This window comes from Cheilinus undulatus, linkage group 21, assembly GCF_018320785.1.
Source record: "Cheilinus undulatus linkage group 21, ASM1832078v1, whole genome shotgun sequence".
NCBI classification, from domain to species: Eukaryota; Metazoa; Chordata; class Actinopteri; order Labriformes; family Labridae; genus Cheilinus; species Cheilinus undulatus.
Genome location: NC_054885.1, coordinates 13393109 through 13418192, shown reverse-complemented (window position 1 = coordinate 13418192; position 25084 = coordinate 13393109). Strand labels below are relative to the sequence as shown.

The window sequence follows — 25084 nt, the reverse complement described above, 5'->3', positions numbered from 1 at the left end:
TATGTTTGGCTAGGCTGTTATCAAAGATATATTATAAAAGTTAATGTGACAACCCTTAATTCATTAATCTTAATGGAAATAAAGCCATGAATATTTATGATCGAGGATATAAAGGCAGTTGATGCACTGAATTGTTTGCAGGATCTCAGATAGAGGGCGCCAGACTACACAACACTCTCATTTTCCACCCAGGCAAAGAAAGACACTGAAGAGGACTCTTAATGATATCAGGTAAATATCTCACTCAGTTTTTGCTCCCCAAATGTTTGTCATGTCTATCAAAACAGCTTAGACCTATTAGGTTCTCAATGATGTCCTTTATATCATTGTTAAAACTGAAGTAACATAGAAAGTAATGGTAAAGTGGGAAATGTTCAACTTGCATTCAAACATAGAGAAATTGTGGGGGGGGGGGGCACATCTAGCAATCACCTGGATTCATATGAAGAGTTTATGACAACCTCAAGACAAAAAACAACGAGAGCTTCCTTTGAAATTCGTCCTTCCTATGAAATACACTGAAATAAATACTGATGCCTATGAATGACCAATAAAAGATGGCAAGACCATCAGCACCAAGATCAATAGTTTCTATATCATAATATGCAATGTTTGTAACTACCACTAAGGGATAGGTTTCAGGCAAACTGAATCACAAACATTTAAAAAAGCATCTATTTTTCACAATGAGTGATATGTGACTGTTTAATGATAGCAGAATAAGATTCGTATCAGAAAACACCTCTTACACACATATACGAAGAGCTCAGTAAAGGGGCACCACTTAGCTAAAACTGCAGAGTAGATGGATCGGCAAGACTCCATCACTGTCATCAAGCAAATCCATCCTGAAAAGCTCCAATCTGAAATGATAGTGCCAGGTCTGAAAACAGACCTGACCAATCAGCATCCTTTGAGGAGAATGAGGCAGTAGCTACAGGCGTGGAATAGCTGTAGCTGATAGCAATGACTGCTGTCGCTGTTGCATTTAGCTCAGAAGTAGTTATAGTATAGTGGCAGATTTTACAGAACAAGAGTAGTAAAACAAGCGTAAAGAGCCACACGGGTAGTTTTTCACGTGAGAAAGGATGTTTTCGCTCTTCTTCAGCATGTGTTTGCAATAGTGACAGGCAGGGTTTAATTGTACTGTGAGCCAGTGTATGCAAAGGCTACTGCTGAAGTAGCAGTTAGCTTAGTAGTGGCGGTTTTATCCAAACGTGGCTACATTTCTTTATTAAAACAAAAGCCATCCTGAAAGCTTCTCTTGTCTGAGATGTTTTTGTACTTGTCTGGACCGGCCTTGGTATGAGTTTTTTCCACAATGTGGCTCCACTGTTAATAAACGATGGCAGCGCCAGCCTGTTGTGCTCAGGTTACTACCAGAGCTGCACATACTTACTATATCATTTTGTCTTGTTGCTCTAACAAATGTGACAGTTTTTTCAATCACCTTCAGAGAATTTTTTAGTCGTTCAAACCACAGTCTAGGGAAGGTTTCCCAAATGACTGTAAAATACATTGCAGCCTGTGGATATATAATGAGTCTATCTGGCGTATCAGGTTACTACTTGGTGAAAAGGGGTGCATAGATCAACCCAAACTGACGCCCAGTCCCCACCTAGCTGGGTATTTTTGAAAATGAATTTGCGTATATGAGTTTGCTGATGTAGCAGATTTAAAAGATATAATACATAAAAATACTGTCTTTTATTTTTGGGAGTATTTAGTATGTTTTGTTGTTGTATTGAGTTTTAATTTCACCAAAATCTTCTGTTTATTCATGTATTTTTAAGTCTTTATTTTGAGTTATTGTACTAATGATATTACAACGCCCTCTGCTGGCGGTAAGGCAAGTATGTTGCCTCATTTCCGCCCTCTCCTCAGTCGGTTCAGAGCTCCACTGAGAGAGGTATGTATCGCTGTTGCTCGTCTGAAAAATGCAACTATAAGAGTTACAAGTTTGAGTTAACTGTTTAAAACAGTTTAGTTGCTGTAAATAAGTGTACAGGAGGTTGAATGTGCGCTCCTTTTGTGTATTTAAGTTGTAAATAGGTCAGAGAGAGAGAGTTAGCCTAACACATGTTCGATGCGTGTGTGTGCTCGTGTGTGCGTGTTGGCTTTTGTCGCTACTACATCTCTTTTGAGACTCACCTTAAACATTCCTCTTTCTCGTGTTAGGCATGTTATGAGGATGAAGATATCCATTTTGACTGATTTTGCTCTCTCTGAATGTATTCAGACCTGGCTGTGAGAGATTGAAATTGACCTCCATGAGACCAGCCCGTGTCTCTGTTTCATTCCAACCCTGAACACAACGCAGAGTAGCTGCAGCAACGCAGCGGAGCCGGTTACACTAACAACAAATTAGCTGAAGATTATTCACTGTTTACTTCAATACTTTTAAGTGATTAATTTTCTTCTACTATGGGTGGGTACATTAGGAAATTATGTTTTCTAAAAAGGATGGGTGTTCTCATATAAAATAATGTGGTTTTTCCATCTTGGAAACTAACTAGCATCGTGTTACATCAGGGACCCTTTGAAAAACTGATGACTTGTAGCTCGTGCCACATGATGGGACATAATTTTGGTATAGTGCTGAGATTTACCATCGGGAATCCTTGCAGTGTGTTGCATTTTGAAGCTGGATGTTTTGTACGGCCTCTTGTCGGAGTTGATCTGCTCTACTTGGATTGACATGTTTTGGCCTCAGGTGAAATAAAACTTGCATATCTCAAGCAGAGTGGCGCAGAATAGCGCTTCTATTACGCACTAAAAACAGACCAGAAAGCATGCTGTGGAACTGCAAAGATTGCCTAGAAGGGGAGTGTTTTGCTCTACAGTGTGCTCATGTGCAGAGTATGTGGAATTTAAGGGTTAGTGTTTACGTACAGGGTTTGATGCATTAGTCCATTACCTCGACAAATCAGATATTTATGAACAGCAACTGCTTTAAGCTGTCTATCCTTCTAACCTTTGCACAGTGCCAAACAAACACCCATTTACTTCTAACCCCTGTTAAACCAGTCTAAGGTGAGGTAATTTACTTTTGTTTTATCATGCCTTTATGCTTTTTGTCTTTATAGCTTATTAATGTCAGTCCTCAGCATCGCTTTGTTTTTATGTTAGGTCAAACTGCACTGAGCTGTTTCATTCTCAGCACTCCTGGCCAATGCAAATTTCCCTACAGGGACAATAAAGCATGCCTAGTTTAAACCATTGGACCAGTTTGATAAAGATGTACTGTACATCTTTATGATTGTAAAAAATGCTAGTAATGTCTTTCTGCCTTAAAGACCAACCAACCCATTCATCCAGGATGCAATGATGAGTAAAAGGGCTTTTAAAATCAATAAATCAATATGTCATCATTATATCAAAATAGAATACAGGTTAAATTTCTCATACACCAAAAGTACAGTACAGGTTAGTGTATTCTGAAACATACAGCAGCTTTATGTTATACAGTGTCCTTACAGTGCTGAGTTAATTTTGACAATCATGAAACCTAAAAGCCAACCAAAACCGCCTGTTTAATAAATGCAAAGGAGACTTGAATAACCAGGTGTTCTGCATGATGAGAGAAAACAATATATATGTGGAAAAAAAGCAGGAGACAATGTAGAGAGGATCTGTTTGCAGACGTGGCTGCAGCACATGAAGTTTCTAAAGCGCAACAAAGCTTTAAAAGAGCTCTCAGCAGTATTCAATCTCAAGCCGTCACAATACCAGACCAGCATACATTATGATTTAACAGTGCATGAGTAGCTTTTTCATTACTTTTATGGCCCATTGTCTTCACAGCAGAGAAATGAAAAAGTACCGTACTGCAAAATTCCTCGGCAATTATTTCCTACACAGCAGATTTTTACACCTCTTGGGATTATGAATGTATCTTTACTTGCTGCCTTACAGTGTGTTAAAGTGGAGAATTAGCTATTAGCTTGCAGGAATACAGGAGGTAAAGGTGTGAATGATAAAAACTACAGGCCTTTTTCACTAGGAATGGATTATGGCTGCTAATATCAGCAAAAAGGGCAAATCATTTGCTCCCACTTTATCTGCTCTGTCTCACGGTCTCATTCACAAAATATAGAATCGTATTCAGGCGCAAAAACATCCAATGGCCCTGTGCTTCCAACCCTGGTTGTATTAATCCTAGGTAACATTTGCAAAATTAGGTACAAAAAAGTTACTGATGAGTCAAATAGAGGCAGAATTTATTCCTGATCACTAGAAGACTTGACAAATACTGTGGTGCAGTTACCACCAACTCGCCACAAGAGATGTTTTCAGTCTTACTGCACATGGCGCTTTGTGAATTAGATGCTACCTAGGAATGAAGCTGAAAAGGGGTGTACTTTTCCCCAAATGTGTAATTGTTAATTTGAATACATGCAAACAGCAGTAGCATCAGTAAAGCTGTTTGCTTTGCAGCGTGTTACAGCCCTGGGTGCATTCAACCCTATGCTAACCTTGCAAAGCAGATGGACTGGCAAGATCCCATGGCAGGCAGATCCATCTTGCAGAGCTTCAGGCTGATTTGGCCTGGGGACCCCAGGCTGGTAACCACAGCAGTGGCAAAAAATGTGCAAAGTTTGCAATGACAGTAGGAAACCTCCCTAAGGTGGCCCCTCCTAACCACACTCTTGTTGCACAAAGCATCACATGCATCGTTCCTGTAATAAATTAAGTTAGTGAATAAATGTCACTTGTAAATGAACATTCTGTCTAGTCTTTCTATCTTGCAAATAATACTAATGCAAACCTTGGAAATAATAAAATAAATTCACTTTATGCATTTTTTTGTTGGTGTAAGATTATTACACAATGCTGATGAATGCTGGTTGGAGGGATCCCACTGTGAATTTTTACAAATGAGCCCCAAGGGACTCCAGAATCTCTACTGCCCTCATTATTATTCCAGGGACACAGAGAACCATTCAATACTGTTTCACCTTGTTCCTTTTTTGGGTATTTGACGTAGAGCCAAAGAAACTCTCCATGCTAACTTGGGTTCCTGTTCTGGCTGAATGCCATGATGGAGAACAAGGTGGGTGGACTGACACACACAAAAAAAAATCACAAACTGCTGAAGTTTAAGGGTCAGAGAAGCTGGTTCTTTGCCAGCACTGCAGCCAGAGAAGAAAAATATGGGTGAGGGGAAGAAAAAAGGACTCTTCTCTCTATTAATAAATCTCATCATGGTGCCCTTGAGTTGTCGGCTATGTCCCTCACTGCACTTTATTTTACAGTAGCAGTTGTAGATTGCCCTGATCATTAGTAATGGAGTGTTTTGGGAACTATAAGAGGCTCTTAAACACATGTCAATATATTTCAATTATTCCACTCCTCTCCAGAATGAGCGTTCTGATCTATTGCTGCAGATGTCACTTCCCACTCTCATCATTATGTTTGATAGACCAGGTGATCAATCTGAATTAAACACACTGCTGGTGCCTGTAACAAGACATTCAGTGTGTTTAAGTATTTTAATACCACTCTGCATATAACCTTGCTCTTTAGGATATGGCCGCTGCAGTGCTATATTTTACCCAACTTATGTCTGTGATTTAAGTGCTTTAGGAAAAAGGTTATGATGACTTTGCAGTAAAATTGGAATACTTTCTCAGATTTAATAACTTGGATTTTGCATGTACTCTATTTGTCCTATGCTATCTGTCTCTATTAAGGTCCTACATATCTTACCTGAGTTTAAACATGCGGTCGCTTTTCAGATTTGCATTCTTAAGATGCATTAAAGGCCAAATCAAGACCTTCTTTGTGTTACTATTTGGGGATGATAGAAAGCAGGGATGTAGCAATACCTCACAATACAATTAAAATTGATACGAAATAAACAATTTGATGAAATTTGACAAAAATACATACTGTGAAAATAAAATATTAAATCATGAAATCAATCTGATGAAGCAAAAACAGGAGAAAAAAATTATATATTTATGAATCTATGTAAGTCTCTAGTCTTTCAAATAATTACTGTAGAAAATCATTAAAAATTCTTTTGCAGGTACAGAGCAGTTAAGACTTTGATTTCAGTTGATAGGTAATATTTACATGGGACTTTACTGGCAACCCAATGATTAGTCTCCATACTCGATTCTATGGTGGCCAAAAGGAGGTAAAAGCGTTTGAAGAATTCCATAAGAAAAAAAGGCCTGCAAATCCGTAATTAAAGCAAATTTCCAAAACAAGCCAACAATGGAAACATGGTAAATAAAAAATACATGCTGCAAAGCCAGAAAATGATGCATTGAGGGCAAAAATGTGTAAAAAAACAAAGAAGATGCAAAATCAGAAACATGAAAAAATGGTACAAAACAACTTATCACACAGTTCATCTCCAGCTTTCGTTCCTCTTTGCAGATTAATATCCTGCTTTAATATGTGGCCTCTTTTGACTTTGATTGAGCAGTATAACTCTCAACTTTTATGTACCACTCTAGCTCAATAAACAGTCACATTGCCGTGTTCCTAAGACACGCTAACCACTAAGCTTCTCATTTTAATGTCTGGCTAAGTGCCAGGGAAAGCTCCAACAGGAAGGCAGTGACAATTAACTGAAACAACAGCGACAAATAGCGGCAGGAGTGTCCATTACAGTTTTTCAAATATTATTTTTTAGGGCATTTTTGCCTTTATTCTAATATGACAGCTGAAGTCAGACAGGAAATATGGTGAGAGAGAATGGGAGAAGACATGCACCAAACATGCAGGAAACGATCCAGTGCATCCAGGATTATAGCCCCTGCTTATACCCACTGAGCTACACCTTCGCCTGCACCTGTGAGCCTTGCATTACTGTTTTGAAAGAGTATTTGACCAGGATTTCAGGCTGTGTTTATTAAAAAGTGAAAGGTAATTATTTACCAGGCTCATAAATCTTACCCCAGCTAATTTCAAATACAAATTTAACCGTTTAGCCACGCACATTCCTAGTCCACAAGAATTAAAAAATCAATTGAGAAGCACGAAATCTTTTCACTGGTGGTCTTGGCTCCTTTTGGCAATCATAGAGAGGATTTAATGTTAATTTCAGCCTGTTTTTACAATGAACTAAAAATTCATTGTAATTCATTGTGCTGATTTATGTTCTGTTTTTTAAATTTTTTTTTCAAATTTGCATTGTTTCTGATTTTGCAAGCCCTTACTCCATACTAAATCTTTTGGCCTGTTACGGCACATTTGCCATTTTTTGCCACCGTAGCAATCAGTCCAAAAATGGCTGAGATAAGCATCAATCATCTCCTTATATCTCTCTTTGTCGTTTCCTCTTTCTCCACATAGACACTGTCTATGCTACGCCTCCTACACTCTTACACACAAATACACACTTGTCATAAGTTTGGCTGGGTGTCACATAAGGGGGCTGATGAGTACTAAGAGGAGCAGGAACTCTTACATAACCCTTCAGTCCGTGTGTAAGTGTGTGTGTCATTGGCCCAATAAGGCCATCACTTTCCCAGTCGCTCCTTATGTTCATACCACAAAGTCAGAAATACACTCCAACACAAATCCCCAGGAGAGGGAATTAGAGATGGGCTAGAGGAAGGAGGGATGGGCCGCGTTCATGCCCAAGAGTCTTCACTTCGGTTTCATCCATTTGCGGTTCTGGTGGGCAGTGAGAAGGTTGTCTGCGTATATGTGCATATAAAATATCCTTTTTTGGAGGAAAAACTCTAGAAATTCATGTCTAAGTACAACCACAAAGATTTGACATCCAAAAAGTATGACCTTGAAGCAAAAAAGAGGGATACTTTGCACTTGTTTGCATGTACGCAATTCTGCATCTGAGAAATTGAACAGGTGACAATACTCTACTACTTCACTCTCTTTCTTCTTTCCTTTACTTTTGACAACCCTACATACCATTTCACCTTGTGTTAACATGCACTTAGTGCTACAGTTATGAGTGAGCTGGCTCAAAAATGTATAAATAAACCAAGGAAACACTGAGGACAAGTTAGTCCCTCTTACATTGCTAGCTCAAGGCTGATTGTGTCTTCTTTCTTTTACTTTTAGCCACCGTACAGCTGCTTAAACTGTTCTCTCATACAGGTCTGGTATTAACACGTATAGAGTGATCCAAATACAAGTGAACTACCTTTAAATACAGGTGTAAATAAACCAAGTAGTTCAAGTCCGGCCTATAGCCGCATTCCTCTCCCCTCTCTCTTATACCTGTTACTGATTCAATCAACTGTCCTCCTCTATAAATACAGACATGAAAAGCCCCCAAAACATACCTGTAAAATAATCAAATAAATAAATACAAATAAATAAATGAAATGGTCTCCCTGTAGGTTTTTGTCTGATGTCTGTTTTAGACTGGATGCATGGTAGCCACATAATGGCTGCATGATGGTTCGATTTTCTTTTCGTTGTGCATATCGACACGCAATGGATTTTAAACTGCCTGCATGAGCACTGCATCTCACATGCCTGATATGCACATACATAGGCTGAGAATCTGGAGAATAGAGGGCTCACTTATTGATCCCACAAGCTATGCATGTCTGCAAAAATGTTGTAATGGCTAAAATACCTTAGTAGAACAGGAATCTGATTCAAATACAAATACAAAAGTCTTTAACAAATACACAGTAGCTAAAATATGCATACTGCAAATGGAAAACAATGTAAAAGCAGAAATATGATGGAAGCACTTCAATCACTTACACCACATTTAGAAAAAGTCAAAGTAAGAATGTCTCCTTGTCTTCTTGTTGTGGCTCCCTATCCTACGCAACAATAAGGCCAGATCATATCAGGACAATAATGTTCAGATTGAGAGAAGTATGCAAGACCATGACCTAGATGTCAAATGCAGAAGTGAATGACATGCAGCTCATCATCTCTCATAATTATGAGGCTGCAGATGTTTAAAGATAAACATATTCCTGTGCCAGCTCACTCTCTCTTGCTTTCTCATCCAAATGAGAGCTCTCTACCCCTCTCACTCACTGGAGACACACTGTATGTGTGAATGTGTTTGAAAATGTTTACCATTTATGATCTGATCTCCCAGGACACGTGTCAATACTGTTTGTAAATAGGGTCAAAGACTGTCAAAGAAGCTAAATAACATTATCACACATACAGTAAATGCCAGCAGGTCTTATCCAATTTCTTGTTTTCTAATGAAGGTACCTTATCCCCCTTTTAGTTTGGAAACTATTGATCTGAGCTGCTAAAGACCTTCATTCACCCTACATCTCATTAATCTTACCTGCTCGTGGTACTCGATCCCCATGCTGAGAGTATTGACCAGAATGGCGATCATGATCCCTCGATTGAAGTATTTACTCTCCACAATCCTCTTGAGTTTTTCCCTGAACCCCACGAATGCCCGAACAGCTCCGTATTTGTACTCGAAGACCCCCCGCCGTCTATGTCGGCCTCGCCCGGCTCTCAGATCCCCACCCTAGAGAAAAGAAAGTACAATAAGATTGCCATGTTATCTGGTTGGACAAGAGGCATATGGAGTGCTGATATGAAGTGTACTTGAACTTGCAACTGTATGCCTAAAAAATTACAAAAAAAACCCTTAATGTCAAATTGAAAATAGATTTCTACATAGTAACTTTAAGTAAAAATGTGTAATGTAAAATGAGTGACTGCATAAATATTCCTCTTTAAAGTGACTGACCTAATTCAACAGACTGGTGGTAGTAGTTTCGCAATTAGTAAAACTGGGATCCCCTGAGTGCAGTAAATGTGTCTCATATACTTGTAGTATAAAGACACTTGTGTCTGGAAGGTACAGTCACTAGTTAATCAGTATTCCTGGCTACCATTACACCATGAAGACAAAATAACACTCTAAGTAACTAAGATAAAAGCCTATTTGAAAGAATAAGTCAGGGGATGGATACAAACAATTTCCAAGGGACTGAACATCCCCCTGAATTCAGTTAAATCGATCATCAAGAAATGGAAGTAATATGGCACATGTGGCAGCATCATGCCGTGGGGATGGTTCTCTGCTGCCAGCCATGGAAGGTTTGTAAAAGATAGAGTGTAAATGAATACGGGACAATAAAGGAAAATCCTGCAAGACAAACTTATTCAGTCTGCAAGAGAGCTATGGCTTGGGAGAGGATTTATTTTCCAACAGGACAATGTCCTGCAGCATCAGTGAAAGCTACACAGAAATGGTTTTACAACAACAAGGTGAATGTTGAGGCCGATTAAAAGCCCAGACCTCAATCCAATAGAGAATTTGTGGCTGAACTTGAAAGGACTGTTCACGCCCCATCTCCTTGCAACCTGACAGAACTTAAGCAGTTTTGCAAAGAAGACTGAAGTAAAAATGCAGTGTCCAGATGTGAAAGCTTGATTGAGACCTATTCACACAGACTCAGTGCTGGGATTGCAGCCAAAGGTGCATTTATGAAACACTGATTTGAGGGAGGTGAATATTTATGCTGTCACTTATCTTCTATTACATGTTTTGTTTAACTGACTTTATTTTGCAGAAATCGGTTTATTTTCTGTCAAAAAAGTCTAATTATACTGACCATGATTGATTTATAAAATCAATAAAAGGGTTAAAACATCCAAGGGGGTGAAAACTTTTTATAGGCACTGTATAGATTGCCGGTGTTAGGCCAGAACCTCATATCTCCTTTTGCATGATTTTTTCTTTTTTTTTTTTTTTTTAACATGAATCAGAGGTATTGGTCACCTTTTACATCTGTAGATGGGTTTTAAAAAAAATCTTAAAGCAAAAGGAAGTATCAGAGAGATGATTACTATTACTATTCAGTGTTTAAATACTGGAAAAAAACCCAACATTTTTTTAATTCCCTGAAAAGTGGCGATTTTGGAGATAGGAAGTTATTGCCTGACGTGTTGATATATAGCATTATTAATGGTTGAATTCACAATATCACACTCTTATCAGTGCTGTTATATCAAATAACAGCATGTTTTATTTAATTCATTAAAAAACTGTTGTATATAGTCAATATCTCACTTGGAGTGGTGCTGTTATACTGAATATCACAAATGATTTTTTTAATTAAGTAAAAATGCTTATTATTTTATACTTTATTAATATATGTAGCTCTAAAAAATGTTGTTTAAGCACAATATCACAATCTACTGTTATCCCAGATATCAGCACTGCCTGTATCTTAATCAGTAAACCTCGACCCTTCTCGAGTGATGATGTCCAATCAAAGTGAGTCACAAAAGCCATAAAGGCTGATTGAATTTATGAAACATCATTCATTTTAATATTATGAATCATAAAATATTAACAGCTTGAAAAATAATGGCAGTTTTTTTTTATCAATTGTTGAATCATATTTCTAGGTTGGATAAGAAAATCTCTCTGTTTTTGACAGTTGTTTGATGAAAACATTTCCCAAGTTGTGATTTTTTTTTTTTTTTCATCTGCTCATCTTTTATATAATCGTCATCTTCATCTTCCTTACAGCAACACCAGCTCACACTAACCTGGGGGAAGTCGTGCAGTCCGTCAGCCTCTCCCCTGCCACCCTCCAGGTCTCCCAGTTCCAGCTCCAACGTCTCCAGGCTGCGAGCACACAGAGGGCAGCTCAGCAGCTCCAGGAGAAGAGGGCTGGGCACCACGCCTGCCAGCTGGTACAGCAGCCTCTGGCGCCCTGACAGGGGGGAGATGAGTAGACACAGTGAGAGATTGCAAAAGAATGTTTTAATAGCTGACCTTGTCTGATGCTGCTGTCTTTAAATCTCTACTCTGTGAGATGGATGTGATGGAGCAGAATTTTTTCAGCCTTTCATCAGATTTACAGTTGTTTCCTTCATGTTTTTAATCACTTTACTGGGCAATGAATTATCCCCAATATATAAAACTTTATTATTGCAGTATCTCAGCAGGACGTATTGCTCTTGTAAGAGCATCTTTTTGATTTATTCTCAGCTAGTGTTTTGGGGAAAATGATCCATTTAAAATGTAAAAAAAGAAATATTTTTTTACACAAATATGTAGGGAAAGTAATAGTCATTTTTCAGCCCTGGATTGAGCCTGAAGTGTTCTCTGGCAAACTTAAACCACAACATGATCTAAAGAAAATAGCCTTAAGGGTAGAAAACAGAATTTTTTTCTGCAAAGCAATTCTGCTTTGAGTGCCAGACAATCAAAGGTGACTCAGAAGGGTGTATTTGTATTTCTATCAACATCTTTTCCCTCATTTCAAATGCGCATGGTAGACATTCGGACCTCTATATTCATGGAAAATCTAGTTTTAAAAAACACAAGATGAAGACTCATAGTGACCTCTCTCGCTCAGCTTTCTGACTATATCCTCCTTAAATCAGTGTAGAGGAACAACAAAGCACAGCTGAGCACGAACAAAAGCAAACATGACGTCAGGAAACATCAACTTTCAAAAAGAGTTTCAACAGTAAACTGTTTTATTCACAACACAGCTTAATACATCAAGCTATAAGATAAGGGTTGTCATCTTTATATCATATCTCTAGATTATCACTGCTACAAATTTCCATGTCTATTAATTTCAGTGTTTTGACTTCATCTCTTGAAAGGTTGTTTGAGTTCTCACAAGCTCCTTCAAAGGGTGAAATACTCGTCAGACGAGAAGCTTTCTGAAATTCATCCTAACCCCACATTACCTCATATTACATTAGGATGGATTTGATTACATTTAGACAAAAATTTGATTTGAGAGCCCCAGACTGGATAAAAAGTCCCAAGAACATTGGCTCTGAAACTGGGTCATCTGCCAAAGCTGAGAGCAAACATTTGGAAAGTGAACATTTGAAAACTTCAAACAGTGGCTGCAGATAACATTTACTCATTAGGATTTCAGCTTTCAATTAACTGAAAACTATTGACCTTTTTCACAGGGCAATCATTTTCCATCAAGGCCATGCTCAGGATTGGAAGCTAAAATGTTATTTGTTTAAATGGCTTTGGGGTATCTCAAAAATGTTCACATTTCTCTGGTCCTGGAGACAATAAAGTAGAAGATTTGGAAGACGGTTAGACCATATATTTATGCTAGACATGATTTGAAAACTGGGTAGCTACTGTAAGATAACAGCTAACTTTAGCATCCACTAACTTACTATTTAAAAACAAGTTAATGTAGTAATTTAAAGAATAAAATAGACAGGGCTCACATTCAGCTGATGTTAGCAGTCAATCAACTGGGCAATATATTTTAAAATCCCTAAGCTGGGTAGTAGCTTAAAGCTAACATCACTGTTTGATAGTGCCTTACAATACCTATTTTCTGCTAACATTGTTTGCCAAAAGTTTTTTTTTTTTTTTTTTTTTACTTTGTCTAAAACAATGGCTTATTTTAACTATTGTGATGTTAGCGAGGTGGAGGCCGAAAGCTTATATTACCGTTAATAGTTGTTACAAATTACAGTAGGAAATGTTCACACTCAGTGGATGTTAGGATCATCCACTACTGAGTTTATGTCACTTCAGAACTATGTAACATCTGGTGTAGCTTTAAGCTAATATTAGTGTTTGACATTTTCACATGATAAGAAAACTACTGGCTAAACAGCCGTAGTGGTCTGGCTTGGTTCATTACAGTTTATCATGGTTTAGCAAAGTAAACTCAGATCTTGCTTGTGTCTCCACAGCCAATGTCTGTCTAGTCTTGCTCACTGTGCCGGGAAATGCATCTCTATTTAGAGATCTGTATCATTCGGCTCATAAGAGCTGGCCTTCTGCTCTTCATTTGGTACCAGTTTGGCTTTTTATATGTGTAATAAATAACAAAAATTGATAAAAAAAAAAACTTGCACTAAAATGGGAGCTAACTAACATGGTTGAAATTTAAGAGCCATTTCATAGGACATGCTTGCTAACCCCACAAGGATTATTTGGTTAATAGTGTATCAGCGTTTCCACTAAAAGCATGTTTGTGACAAAACAAGGATGACAAGCCATTAAAGGGGCTCAGCCAGACTCTTAGCTCGGGAGAAGACTTGTCTTCCTTCATCCAGGTTGATGTGTAGTAGTAGGACAACAGGACTTAGTGATTTGTGATATACTAACCGCCTCCGTGTCAGCTACATCAGTTAAAACTGTGGGAAAAATCTTTTTTTTGTGAAGTGTATGGATCTTACTTAATGTATGTAGAAATTTTCTGATTCTTCCATTCAATCCTAACTGCTGTTTTTTACTTTCTTTCCCCTTCTGGCATTAGCATCATTGGGCTCACATGGCTAAAAACTACCTATACTAGAACACAGCCACTGTAGCGAGTGAAAATGTGCAGCCACTCTCCAAAGAAACATACTTGTTTAACATTTTAAAGACATCAGTTGTGTTTTAAGCCTTCTCCTCTCCTAGCTGTCTTGTCTGCATTCATCACATGCCACACTGTCTTAACTCTAAACAAGAAACGATTTCATGGCTGCTGAATTATGCTTAGAGTGCTATTACTGCAGGTGTGCATGTGAGATGTGCAGGTATGTGAGCTCTGTAAACAGTTCCACTCCATCAGGACAGAACAGGCAAGTTTATCGTACTGTTGTTTCCTTTGTTGTTTACTGTGCAACCAAAAAATTGCTTCCTCGATGTCTTTGCTTTGTCCTTTTCTCTCTCTGCCTTGTGCTATCCCTACAGCAACCCTCCCATTTTCCCTCTTTTCTCCCTGCTGATTTACTTTATTTCTCTCTTTGCCTTTCCTTCAGGGTTTGAATCCATGCCTCTCCTCTAAACTCCATCTATTTTGTTGCTCAGAATATTTAGTCTTTATTTGTGCACTTCTGTTTACGCTTTTACTTTCCACTGCCTTCATTTTCCCCTTCTGCTCTCCCCCCGACACACAGCGTTGATTCCTTCAGTCCTTCCCTTTATCCACCTCTTTGCACTGATGACTTCAACACTTGAGACATGGATTTCCTGTCAGGACTCTTTAAGTGCTGCTTTAGACACACACACAGCAGCACACACACATTTAGCCAGAGGGTACTTTGAGTCAAACCTGGGCAGAGGGCAGAGGTATTTGCTCAAAGAAGGGGGAAGGAATAAGGACAGGAAAGTGAGCATGATGACAAAAGCATAATGCAAAACCCAGGTCACCAAGTACAAATGTTAAGAGGTATTAAAAGACTGTAAGATTTATTAAAAATAGAAATATCAGGGAAAAGCTGGCAAAACTTGAATAAAAGGATAAAAATGATAGCCCCAAAGGGAAGATTAACAGGATTATTTTACCTTTAAAAGAGACAGTGAGAGTGATGGCTTAGTTTTGGATTATTAGTCACTCAGGTTGTCTCACAGTTTAGGTGATTTTGCTTTCTAAAGCTTGCTCAGGCTCAACTTTGCAGCATCAGTTTGGATTTTCTGGCTGGGAGAAAAGTTTGTCTACCAGTAAACTCAAAAAAGCTCCCTTATGAAACCTAGAAGTGATGCAAAAGCTTCTGTATCCATGTGTTCTGTTATTCTGTGCATGTGTGGAGTGCATGTGTCATCTTACTGTGCTGCCCCATAAGCTGATAAAGCTTGTTCAGTGTCTCTGCGTGTTCAGACGTCGGGTGGTTCAATGGGTGCTCCGGACACTGGCCGCACTGCTGAGAGTGAGGCGGTGGAGTCTTGCTGCTGTAGCTGCACACAAACGAGGGCAGGATGGTCGGATAGTTCATCCCCCCATTTATCCGCCCCAGCAATGACCCCATGCGGTGGGTGACAACCGTCGGGTGACTGCCAACAACGCCACTGCCGTTTCCGTTTGTGCTGCCTCTCCGGACAGGAAGCGACTTCATCTCCAGCTCCTCCTCTCCTCCCTCGCTGTGCTCTGTTGTCTCAATGGTGATGCTGTGCTGCCCCCCATTGCTAAGGCGACAGTGCTGGTGCTGATGGTGCTGCAGAAGGTTGTGGATCGGTCTCAACCACAAAGCGTTACCCGGGCCTGAGCCTCCGCAGCCCCTGCTGGAGCCGTGTCCATGCCCATTACCCCCGCCGCTGCTTCCTCCACCGCTACCATTTGGGTTCACTTTTTTACGCCTTTTACTGGTCAAAGAAAAAAAGACAGTACCAGTAAATAACAAATGCAGATGGACAGGTTTGTATAAAGTTATAATGTTTATTCTTTGCAGATCTATATATTTTAACCAGAATTATTCCGAAGGCCTGGAAAGTTGCTCAAAAGGGGGACCCAAGTGATGTCAGTAGCTACAGACCAATCTCCAAACTTTCCTGCCCGGCAAAAGTATTAGAAATACTGACCCTTGTAGTAACCCTTGTTTTAAATGGTATCATCAACTCAGTAATAGAGATTAAAAATGTGCAGCCCTATTCATTGACTTATCAAAGGCTTTTTATATGTTCGACCACTCCATTTGATTGAAAAGGTTGTCTTCACTTTGTCTTGATGTATTGATGTACCCTTGTAAATGGTTTACCAGCTCTTCAACAAAGAGAACTCAGTCAGATACCATTAATAATATAAAATCATCTTATGCCCCTGGGGAATACCTCGGGACTCTATGTTGGGACCACTTCCGTTTTCATTCTACACAAATGACATTAATGAAACGATACCAAATAGTTAAATTCATCTTTATGCTGAAGATATGATCTTATATGCTAGCTCTGATCAAACTAAAGCTCAAACTGAACCCCACAAAAATTTCAGCACGTTTTTTTTTCTAGACAGAAGTCAGACTCTTTTGATGCTACTTTGTCTACGTTTAACTATCTTATTATTGAACGTGTTTAACAGTTCAAGTATTTAGTTATTTGGCTAGATCAGGATTTGTCTTTTAAATCACATATTTGATATTTAATTGGAAAAATCAGGCCTAAGCTAGGGTTTCCCTACAGCAGGGGTCATCAATTACCTTTGTTCAAGGGCCAGCTTTTGTCTTGACAGATGATCCAGGGGCCAAACTTTTAAACAAACTAAATTGTTAGAAACATTTTGCTCAGATTAACATGCTGCTGTACTACTATTTTTTTCATATCAAAGTCCACTTAGGGCCTCACTTTAACCAGGGGCAGCCCTGATCACTGGGTTTAATACTAATATGCTGTGTTGTGCTTGGTTAAAAACATGTTGCCGATTATGTGTTTAAGATGCATTATATTTCCTAATAATGGCCGACAGGTAGATTTTTATAAAAACAGATCAAATTTAAAGTCATTCTTGCTGAAAGTATCAGGAACAGTGTTTTTGTTTTGGAGTAGATTTCATATCTTTGGAGATTTAAAGACAAAGATATCATAAAAACCACAAAATACTTTATCTTCTGTACATTTCTGAATTTAGTAATCTGTTGGGGCTAGATGGGAAGCTATTGGGGGCCTGATATGGTCCCTGGGCTGCCAATTGTTGATACAGCCATACAGGAATATGTCTTGCCCAATGATGCATAACAGAACAAAAGATTGTTTAAATTGCAATACTGCAGCCTTTGGATTATGGAGACACTCTATATGCATGCAACTGTTTCCATGTTGAAGCCACTGGATACTGTACATCTCATACTCTTTGCTTTATCAGCAGTGACTGATTTGGTATTCAGTTTTGGTTTGTTTTGAGTGTCGCTGCATCTATTGTGTGTAATAACTTTCCAATAATGGTTAAGTTGCCCACTCTGGTTTTACACAGTGTTTTTAAAGATACTGCATCTGAACAACTGCAACCTGACTACTAAATTGGTTACATTCTGATGAGCCCAGCCTCACCTGTGCCATCCAGAGTATATCCTCTGTAGCCGTCTTGTAAACTTGCGATAAAGGTGACTGATGTAGCGTAGCATCTCCTCATAGCACGAGCCTGGCTCACTGTAGCTGGCGAGGGTGGAGTCATTGGACATGTAGCGAGCACGCTGCTCCCTCATCAGAGCATTCTCCCTCTGCTTAGTCTCCGAGAACTGGGTGGCGATGACCACGAGGCACAAGTTGATCATGAAGAAAGAGCCCACCTGTTGTGCAGTTAGAGAATAAGATTGATTAACATACTGAGCTTGCACCAACAGGCAGAGAATAAAGACTAAAACAACTGAATCTTAACTTTTGGTGCACGATAACACTGAGTTAAGCCTGTTTCATGTCTTTTAGGCTATAATCAGGTCTGATTTGTCTAAAGTATTACTTTAAAACTGAAAAATGTAAATTTTGCCCTGATTAGGATGGTCCTGTCAAAATTTTAAAATATCTCCAATGAAGTGTCTATTTAGCATACTATTAAAGCAGCTGAAAGTGTAATAGAAAATTAGACCAGCACTTTCTCATTCTCTCTTCTGATATTAGGCGTTCCTGATTTTTATATCACCTACTTTCTATCCATATTTTCTTTGTTTTTCTTTGAGCCAATCCTCCAGTCCCATCCCTCTTACTCTCCTCCCTCCAATCTTTTCTCCCCCATCTCTCTCTCCCTCTGCATGCATAATACGCATTTTTACTTCAAACGACAGGCACGCAGGGGAGCTCAGACAGCATTTTAAGATAAAGCCGAAGCTAGGATCCTTAAAAAACCTCCACAACAGCATGATAAGAGTGAAATTATACATGATTTGAAGTCTGGGAGCTTTAACAGAGGGGAGTAGCTTCGAGCAGACTTCGGAGGTTCACGTTAGAGAGGTTATTCTGTGTTTTTTTTTTTTTCCAAATCAGAGCAAGAATACAACAACACAACAGTATCTGTGGGATTCAACATGTTACACCAATGCTTACTTATTCAGATGACAATGCTACAGACTGTAGAGCGGTTTAAAAAGAGCAGGATTATAGATATGGGTGTACCAGAGAGCTGATTGGTTATGAAGCAGATTTATTTCTCTTTATATTTCTCAATCATAGACTGTAAAACAGTGATGTCAGAACCATGATGTCAAAGCTGTGACAAATACTGTTACACCTGTGCAAATACTTTTAAATGTTTATTTAAGACCAAAGTAAAAGCTTACTTCTTATTATCTTGTTTCATTTTGCTCCTGTTTTAGAGCTAGCATTCAACAATCAAATATCAAGACAGGTTTTCATCTAATAAAAATACATAAAAGGATATACTTACAATAATGAGCAGTATAAAATATATAAAATTGTAGAAGGAGTGAGCATCCATGACATAGTACATGATATCAACCCATCCTTCCAGTGTGATGACCTGGTGGAAGAGACAAAAGAATGAGGTATGTTAATAAGATATTAAAGGAGGGGATAAAACATTCCTACATAGCTCTGTTTGTTGCTTGACCTTAAAAAGATACAAGTTCCAAAAAAGTTGGGGCACTGTGTAAAATGTAAATACAAACAGAATGCAATGATTTGCAAATATCATAAATCCCCATTTTATTCTCATTAGAATATAAACAACAAATTTGCTTTTGAAACTGAGATATTTTAACCATTGCATTTAAATTGATGGCAGCAACACATCTCAAAAAAGTAGGGACGGGGCAACAAAAGGCTGGGAAAAGAAGTGGTACTAATTAAAAACAGCTGAGTAGCATGTTGCACTTAATAAGGTCAGTAGTAGGGATGGAGATCTTTAATTTTCATTGATGCAGATACCCTTACTGATACTCCTCAATCTAAGTCCTTATCGACACCACTGTCAATACTTTTCTACTGTTTGGTCAAACAAAAAATGCTGACAAAGACTGACAACAGATGTGGTCTGGACTGAGTGGTGCTTATGATTCAGTATGTTACATCTCTACTGAAGTATCTGAACACATAACATATATCCTTCTCTCAGCTTGTTAAGTCCACTCATTAGCTTCAATTCTGCTGATTCCACCATGGATTTCTACACTGGATTAACTTTTATTAACTAAAAGGACTTGATACAACCTTTGGGAGCATTTTCAGCACTTATCTGAGTACATGAGGAAGTAAATTGTTTGGTAGCAGCTGATGCTGGCGTTATGAGTGCATGTTATGCAGACAGCTAAAGGAACCACATTTTTGTTTGATTTGAGACACAATGCTGATGTGCTTTTATTTTATGTTCTCCTGCTAGAGCTGATGAATGTGCACCACTGATATCAAAAAAATCACATTATGTCACAGAGCCTGTGCAACTCGACAGCAGGATCAATAACCCAAAATGTTACTAATTTCTGGATATTTGAAAAATAGAGAACTTCAACACCCATCCCTAGTAAGTAACAAGACTGGGCATAAAGGGAGCATTTTAGAAAGGCAGAGTCTCTCAGGAGTTAAGATGGGCAGAGGTTCACCAATCTCAAAAAACTGTGTCTAAAAATTGTGGAACAATTTCAGAACATATTCATCAGCGTAAGATTGCAAAGACTTGAAATGTCACACCATCTACAGTAAATAGTATCATCAAAAGATTCATAGAATCTGGAGAGATCTCTGTGCATGAGGGACAAGGCCAAAGGTCAAGCTTGGATGCTCATGATCTTTGGGCCATCAGGCACCACAACATTCAACCCTTAAAGCCTGAAAACACAAATTATAGCCAGAAAATTCAGATTTTTTGGAACTGAAATGTTTAATTCCTTTTCTACTTAAATCCTGAAAGAAATCTAAATTTCCATAAAATTTAACACACACACACACACACACACACACACACACACATATATATATATATATATAGTGTCTCATTTGATACATTAGGTGTTTTTGGTAACTGATAATCCACTTGAGGACATTTTTATCATTTATCAGATTGAATTTTTAGTAGTTTATGATCATATCATAAAAGTATGTATCATATGTGATACCACAGGCTTTAAGGGGTTAAATACAGAAACAATTCACAAATCACTGCATGGGCTCAGAAACACTTCCAGAAATCACTGTCTGTCTATACAGTTCGCTCTGCCATCCACAAATGCAAGTTTAAAAGGTATCACACAAAGGAGAAACCATATATGAACGTGTTCCAGTAAAGATGCCATCCTATCTGGGCCAACGCTCATTTAAAATGGACTGAGGCAAAATGGAAAACTGTTCTGTGGTCAGGGGTTTCAAAATTTGAATTTTTTTTCTGGAAACCACAGACACTGTGTCCTGCAGACTTAAGATCACGGGGACCATCCAGCTTGTTATCCGTGCACAGTTCAAGAACCTGCATCTCTGATGGTATGGGGTTGGCAGCTTACACATCGAGAAAGGCATTATCAGTGCTGAAAAGTATATGGTTTTACAACAACATATGCTGCCACCCAGATGCCTTAGCAGAGAAGTCCTTGTATATTTCAGCAAGACAATTCTAAACCACATCAGTCACAACACCATGGCTTCACAACTTTCTGCTACTTGGGACTGCTGAGCAGCTAGAATCCTACTTCAGACAAGAATGGGACAACATTCCTCTTCAAAAACTCCAAAATACTGTCTCCTCACTTTCCAGATGTTTACAGACTGTTGATAAAAGAAGAGGGGATGCTACACAATGGTAAACATGGCCCTGTCTCTACTATTTTGAGGTGTGTTGCTGCCATCATTCAAAATGAACTCATAATTTTTATGAAATGGTAAAACGCCTCAGTTTCAAAATCTGATATGTTGTTTATGTTCTATTGTGCATTAAAGTTGGGATTATGAGACTTGAAAAATCATTGCATTCTGTTTTTATTTATGTGCCCCAACTTTTTTTAGAATCGGGGTTGTATAACACCCAAGCATACACGCACTAAACTGTGCACTGGAGGCACATATAAACACCAGGTACACAGCCGTGGCCGCTCCTCTAAAGAAAGCCTCATGTGTGTCTCTCCAACTTTCCCTACATCTGTTTGTGTGTCGGCGTGTAGCAGGGGGACTGACGCAGCTCTTTCATGTAGCAGCCATGCTAATGAGCAGTCGAGATGCTGAGACCTGAAAGCGGAGGCTCAGCTCAGCCAAGCCGATGATCCGCTCACACCTCAACATTTACACCTCAGCTAGCATAACACATTACGGCTTAAAGTGCCAGCGCGCAGGCAATGATAGCACAAGCAAAACACACCGAACAGGTGTCCAAACACAGATCGGGCCAACGGAAAACGTGCAGAGGTGTGTTCTATGTTTTCAAAAGAATTGTACACAAATGTACCATAAACACATCCTTCAAAATGCACACATCCATACACACAGACACAGAGGCGACTAATCCGCTCTCTGCTGGAATGCCCTCCTTGCTCCAGATTAACACAAGAGGAGAGGATTCTCATTTCTGAGCCTGTAAAATGTAATTATCAGCCAAATTCACATGGTGGCCATTTCCCTCTAATGTCGAACGCAGGGGTGGGAAGCCAATATGCTGCTATGAGGTCAAACTGCTCCGTTCCCCAGTCTTAAGTTGTGTAAATATTTGGATTCGACAAATTGCTATCTTTAAACAGTTTCTAGATTGATTAGCAACTGAAAAACAACTTGTACTGAAAACTAAAAGGGACATCAAGCAGCACTGAAAGTCTAACCAGCACACTTGATTACTTATTAGAGACTAATGTGGCAGCATTTAGCCATGCAGAGCTAAAAGAACTATTAGTAAGAAAGTAAATGAATGCTAACACCATCATTTGACAGTTTAAAAAGACATAATAAGAATCATTGGCCTGATAATCCTGATATATTTGCTCTTTTATCATCCCTCATTTCTACACTTTACCTCATCATACGTCTCCGCTTCTCACTTTTCAACTCTGATTTTTTATTTGTTTGATCATCACTTCACCCACAGCTCCACTTGTCTCTCTTTGATCCGCCTATAATGTCGACAGAAGTCGCTTCACTACCTTGTCTGCGGGTCAGGATGGGTTTGAGCAACATCCTGTGTTGTTGATACTTAGATTAGAATTAGTTCAAGACCTGAAGTAGAGAAAAGGGGAAATAAGACTCAACTGGTGGGTCGTGAGCCAAAAGTGGGTCACGGAGCAATTTTCAGAGGGTCGTGACTAAGTGTCTGAAAAAAATAAATAAATAAAAATGTGGCAAAAGTACTTAAGTCCTTATTGGACATGCAGTGATTCCTTTTATCTTTCTCTGTTTTACCGTGAAATTGGGTAAATCTAAATGTTTGATCAATATCTAAACTAATTTATCTCCTTTTCTTACAATAAATGGCTACTTTTCCCATGATAATGAAGTAATTTCTTAAGTTCCCTGGGAAATTAGCAATTATTGATCCACACAATAATGGAAAAAGAGTGTATGAAACCTGACAGTTTTGTCCCTTTTCTTTTTTTTATATCAGGTGTTTTGATCCAGTCATGCCCCAAACTGCAACACATTCAATTAACCAAACATGTGTTGTTGGGTGGCGATGTCTCATAAGACAGACTGGTGGGTCCTGAGGCCGGACCAGTTGAGAACCATTTTTTTATGATATGGTGTTTAAATTTAAGCTTCTTCAAAATAAACATCATCGTTGCTTAGTCCAAGGCAAGAGTCTCCATCTTAAACTTAACCACTACAACTAACATACACTAACTGGACAAAAGTATTTGGTCGCCTGGCCATTACATCAACAGGGAGTGTAATGACATTGTATTCAAATACATGTTCTTCAATATGGAGTTGGTCTCCCTTTTGTGGCTGTAACAGTTTTCACTTCTTGGAAGGCTTCCCACAAGATTTTGGAGTATTTCTGTGGGAATTTGTGCCCATTCATTCTGTAGAGCATGTATTATGTCAGGGCTCTGTGTGGGCCGGTCAGTTCTTCCACACCAAACTCATCAAACCATGTCTTTACAGTCCCTGCCTTGTGCAATGGAGCACAGCAGCCACGCTGGAATGGAAAAGGACTTTCTCCAAACTGTTGCCATTGGAAGCATAGCATTGTCCAAAATATCTTGGTGTGCTGAAACATTAAGATTAACTTTCAGAGGGATAAGGAGCATAGCAACAACCTTGAAAAAAAGAACCGCGCCACAGCATTATCCCTCCTCCATCAAACTTCACAGCTGGCACAGTGCAGTCAAGCAGGTAACATTCTCCCAGCATCCTCCAAACCCAGACTGCCCCATCTGACTGCCAAACAGAGAAGCGTGATTCATCACCCCCACAGAGCCTGGTTCTACTGCTCCACAGTCAAGTGTTGGTTTGCTTTACACTATTCAATCCAATTCCATGAAGCTCCTACTGCTTTTGTGCTCACATTAATGCCAGCGGAATTTTTTGAAAACTTCAGATACGGAATCAGTAGAGCATCCATCACAGTACCACGCTTGAGGTCACCGAGCTCTTCAGAAGACCCATTATATGTCACAAAAGTTTACAAATGGAGCTTACTTAGATCTGTTAGCTGCGTAAGCTACTTAAATAATGAAGCTACATAGCTATCATAGATAAAGCTAAGTTTGGAATTTCCCTTTGTGGGACTAATACAGGAATATCCTATCTGTTCAAAAAGCAGCTATGTAAGCAGCCTGGATATGTTATCTATGTGGATACATTAGATTTTGCAACATTTACTAAAGCTCACTGCTGAAGCTAACTTAGACATAGATAACAGAGCTATGTAGCTAACAGAGCTAAGTAGATAATGGACCAAAAGCTAAGCTCAGAGAGCAGCTATCTAAGCTACGTACATTCTTTATGCACATAGCTACATTAACTTTAGCTACTATTGCTAAAGCTCACATTGATAAAGCCAACTTACTGTAGCTACTTGGCTAATGTAGCAACATCCGTTACGTAGCTAGCATAGCTATGTTAGCTTTACGTAGCTAAAGCAAGCCACCATTCATGTAACTACATCTAAAACGGGTCTATATTGATTTTTTCTTTCTTATTAATGAAATTCGGCTTAGCCTGTAATGTTTGCAAATGTGGTTGATTCATGAACGTAACTGCAATTCGAATAAAAAACAAACAAACTGGTACTGGCAAGTTACCAAACTTCCTTTCTGAAATATAAGGTGTCTCAGATGAACGGTCTGTGAGAGTGGCCGTCAGAGGTGTATGGTCTGCAGCCAAACCCTTCTCCAGTTTTGACTGTTTCTGGATTGTTTTCTTGACTGTAGACTAGTCAACTAAACATAATTCAATTTACAGATCTGAAACCATTTTAGAGGAACATCACCAGGGTAAACTTGTTTATTGGGTGTTTTTGTTGTGTTACCATCAATGGAAGTATGTTGGCCACCTTGGCCACTGTACATTGTGTGATTTCCAGCT

The 25084-nt window shown here is 38.9% G+C and overlaps 1 protein-coding gene across 1 annotated transcript in view; it reads right to left on the bottom strand.

Moving 5' to 3' along the window:
* The window catches only part of cacna1ha (calcium channel, voltage-dependent, T type, alpha 1H subunit a), a 211967-nt gene that overhangs the window by 56954 nt on the left and 129929 nt on the right, over positions 1 to 25084 (bottom strand). The window contains exons 8-12 of the mRNA XM_041817429.1: positions 19017 to 19109; positions 17687 to 17925; positions 15477 to 16009; positions 11485 to 11651; positions 9251 to 9445 (exon numbers count right to left, since the gene is read on the bottom strand). Of these exons, the coding sequence (XP_041673363.1) occupies positions 9251 to 9445; positions 11485 to 11651; positions 15477 to 16009; positions 17687 to 17925; positions 19017 to 19109 (1227 nt within the window). The remainder of the gene's footprint in view (positions 1 to 9250; positions 9446 to 11484; positions 11652 to 15476; positions 16010 to 17686; positions 17926 to 19016; positions 19110 to 25084) is intronic.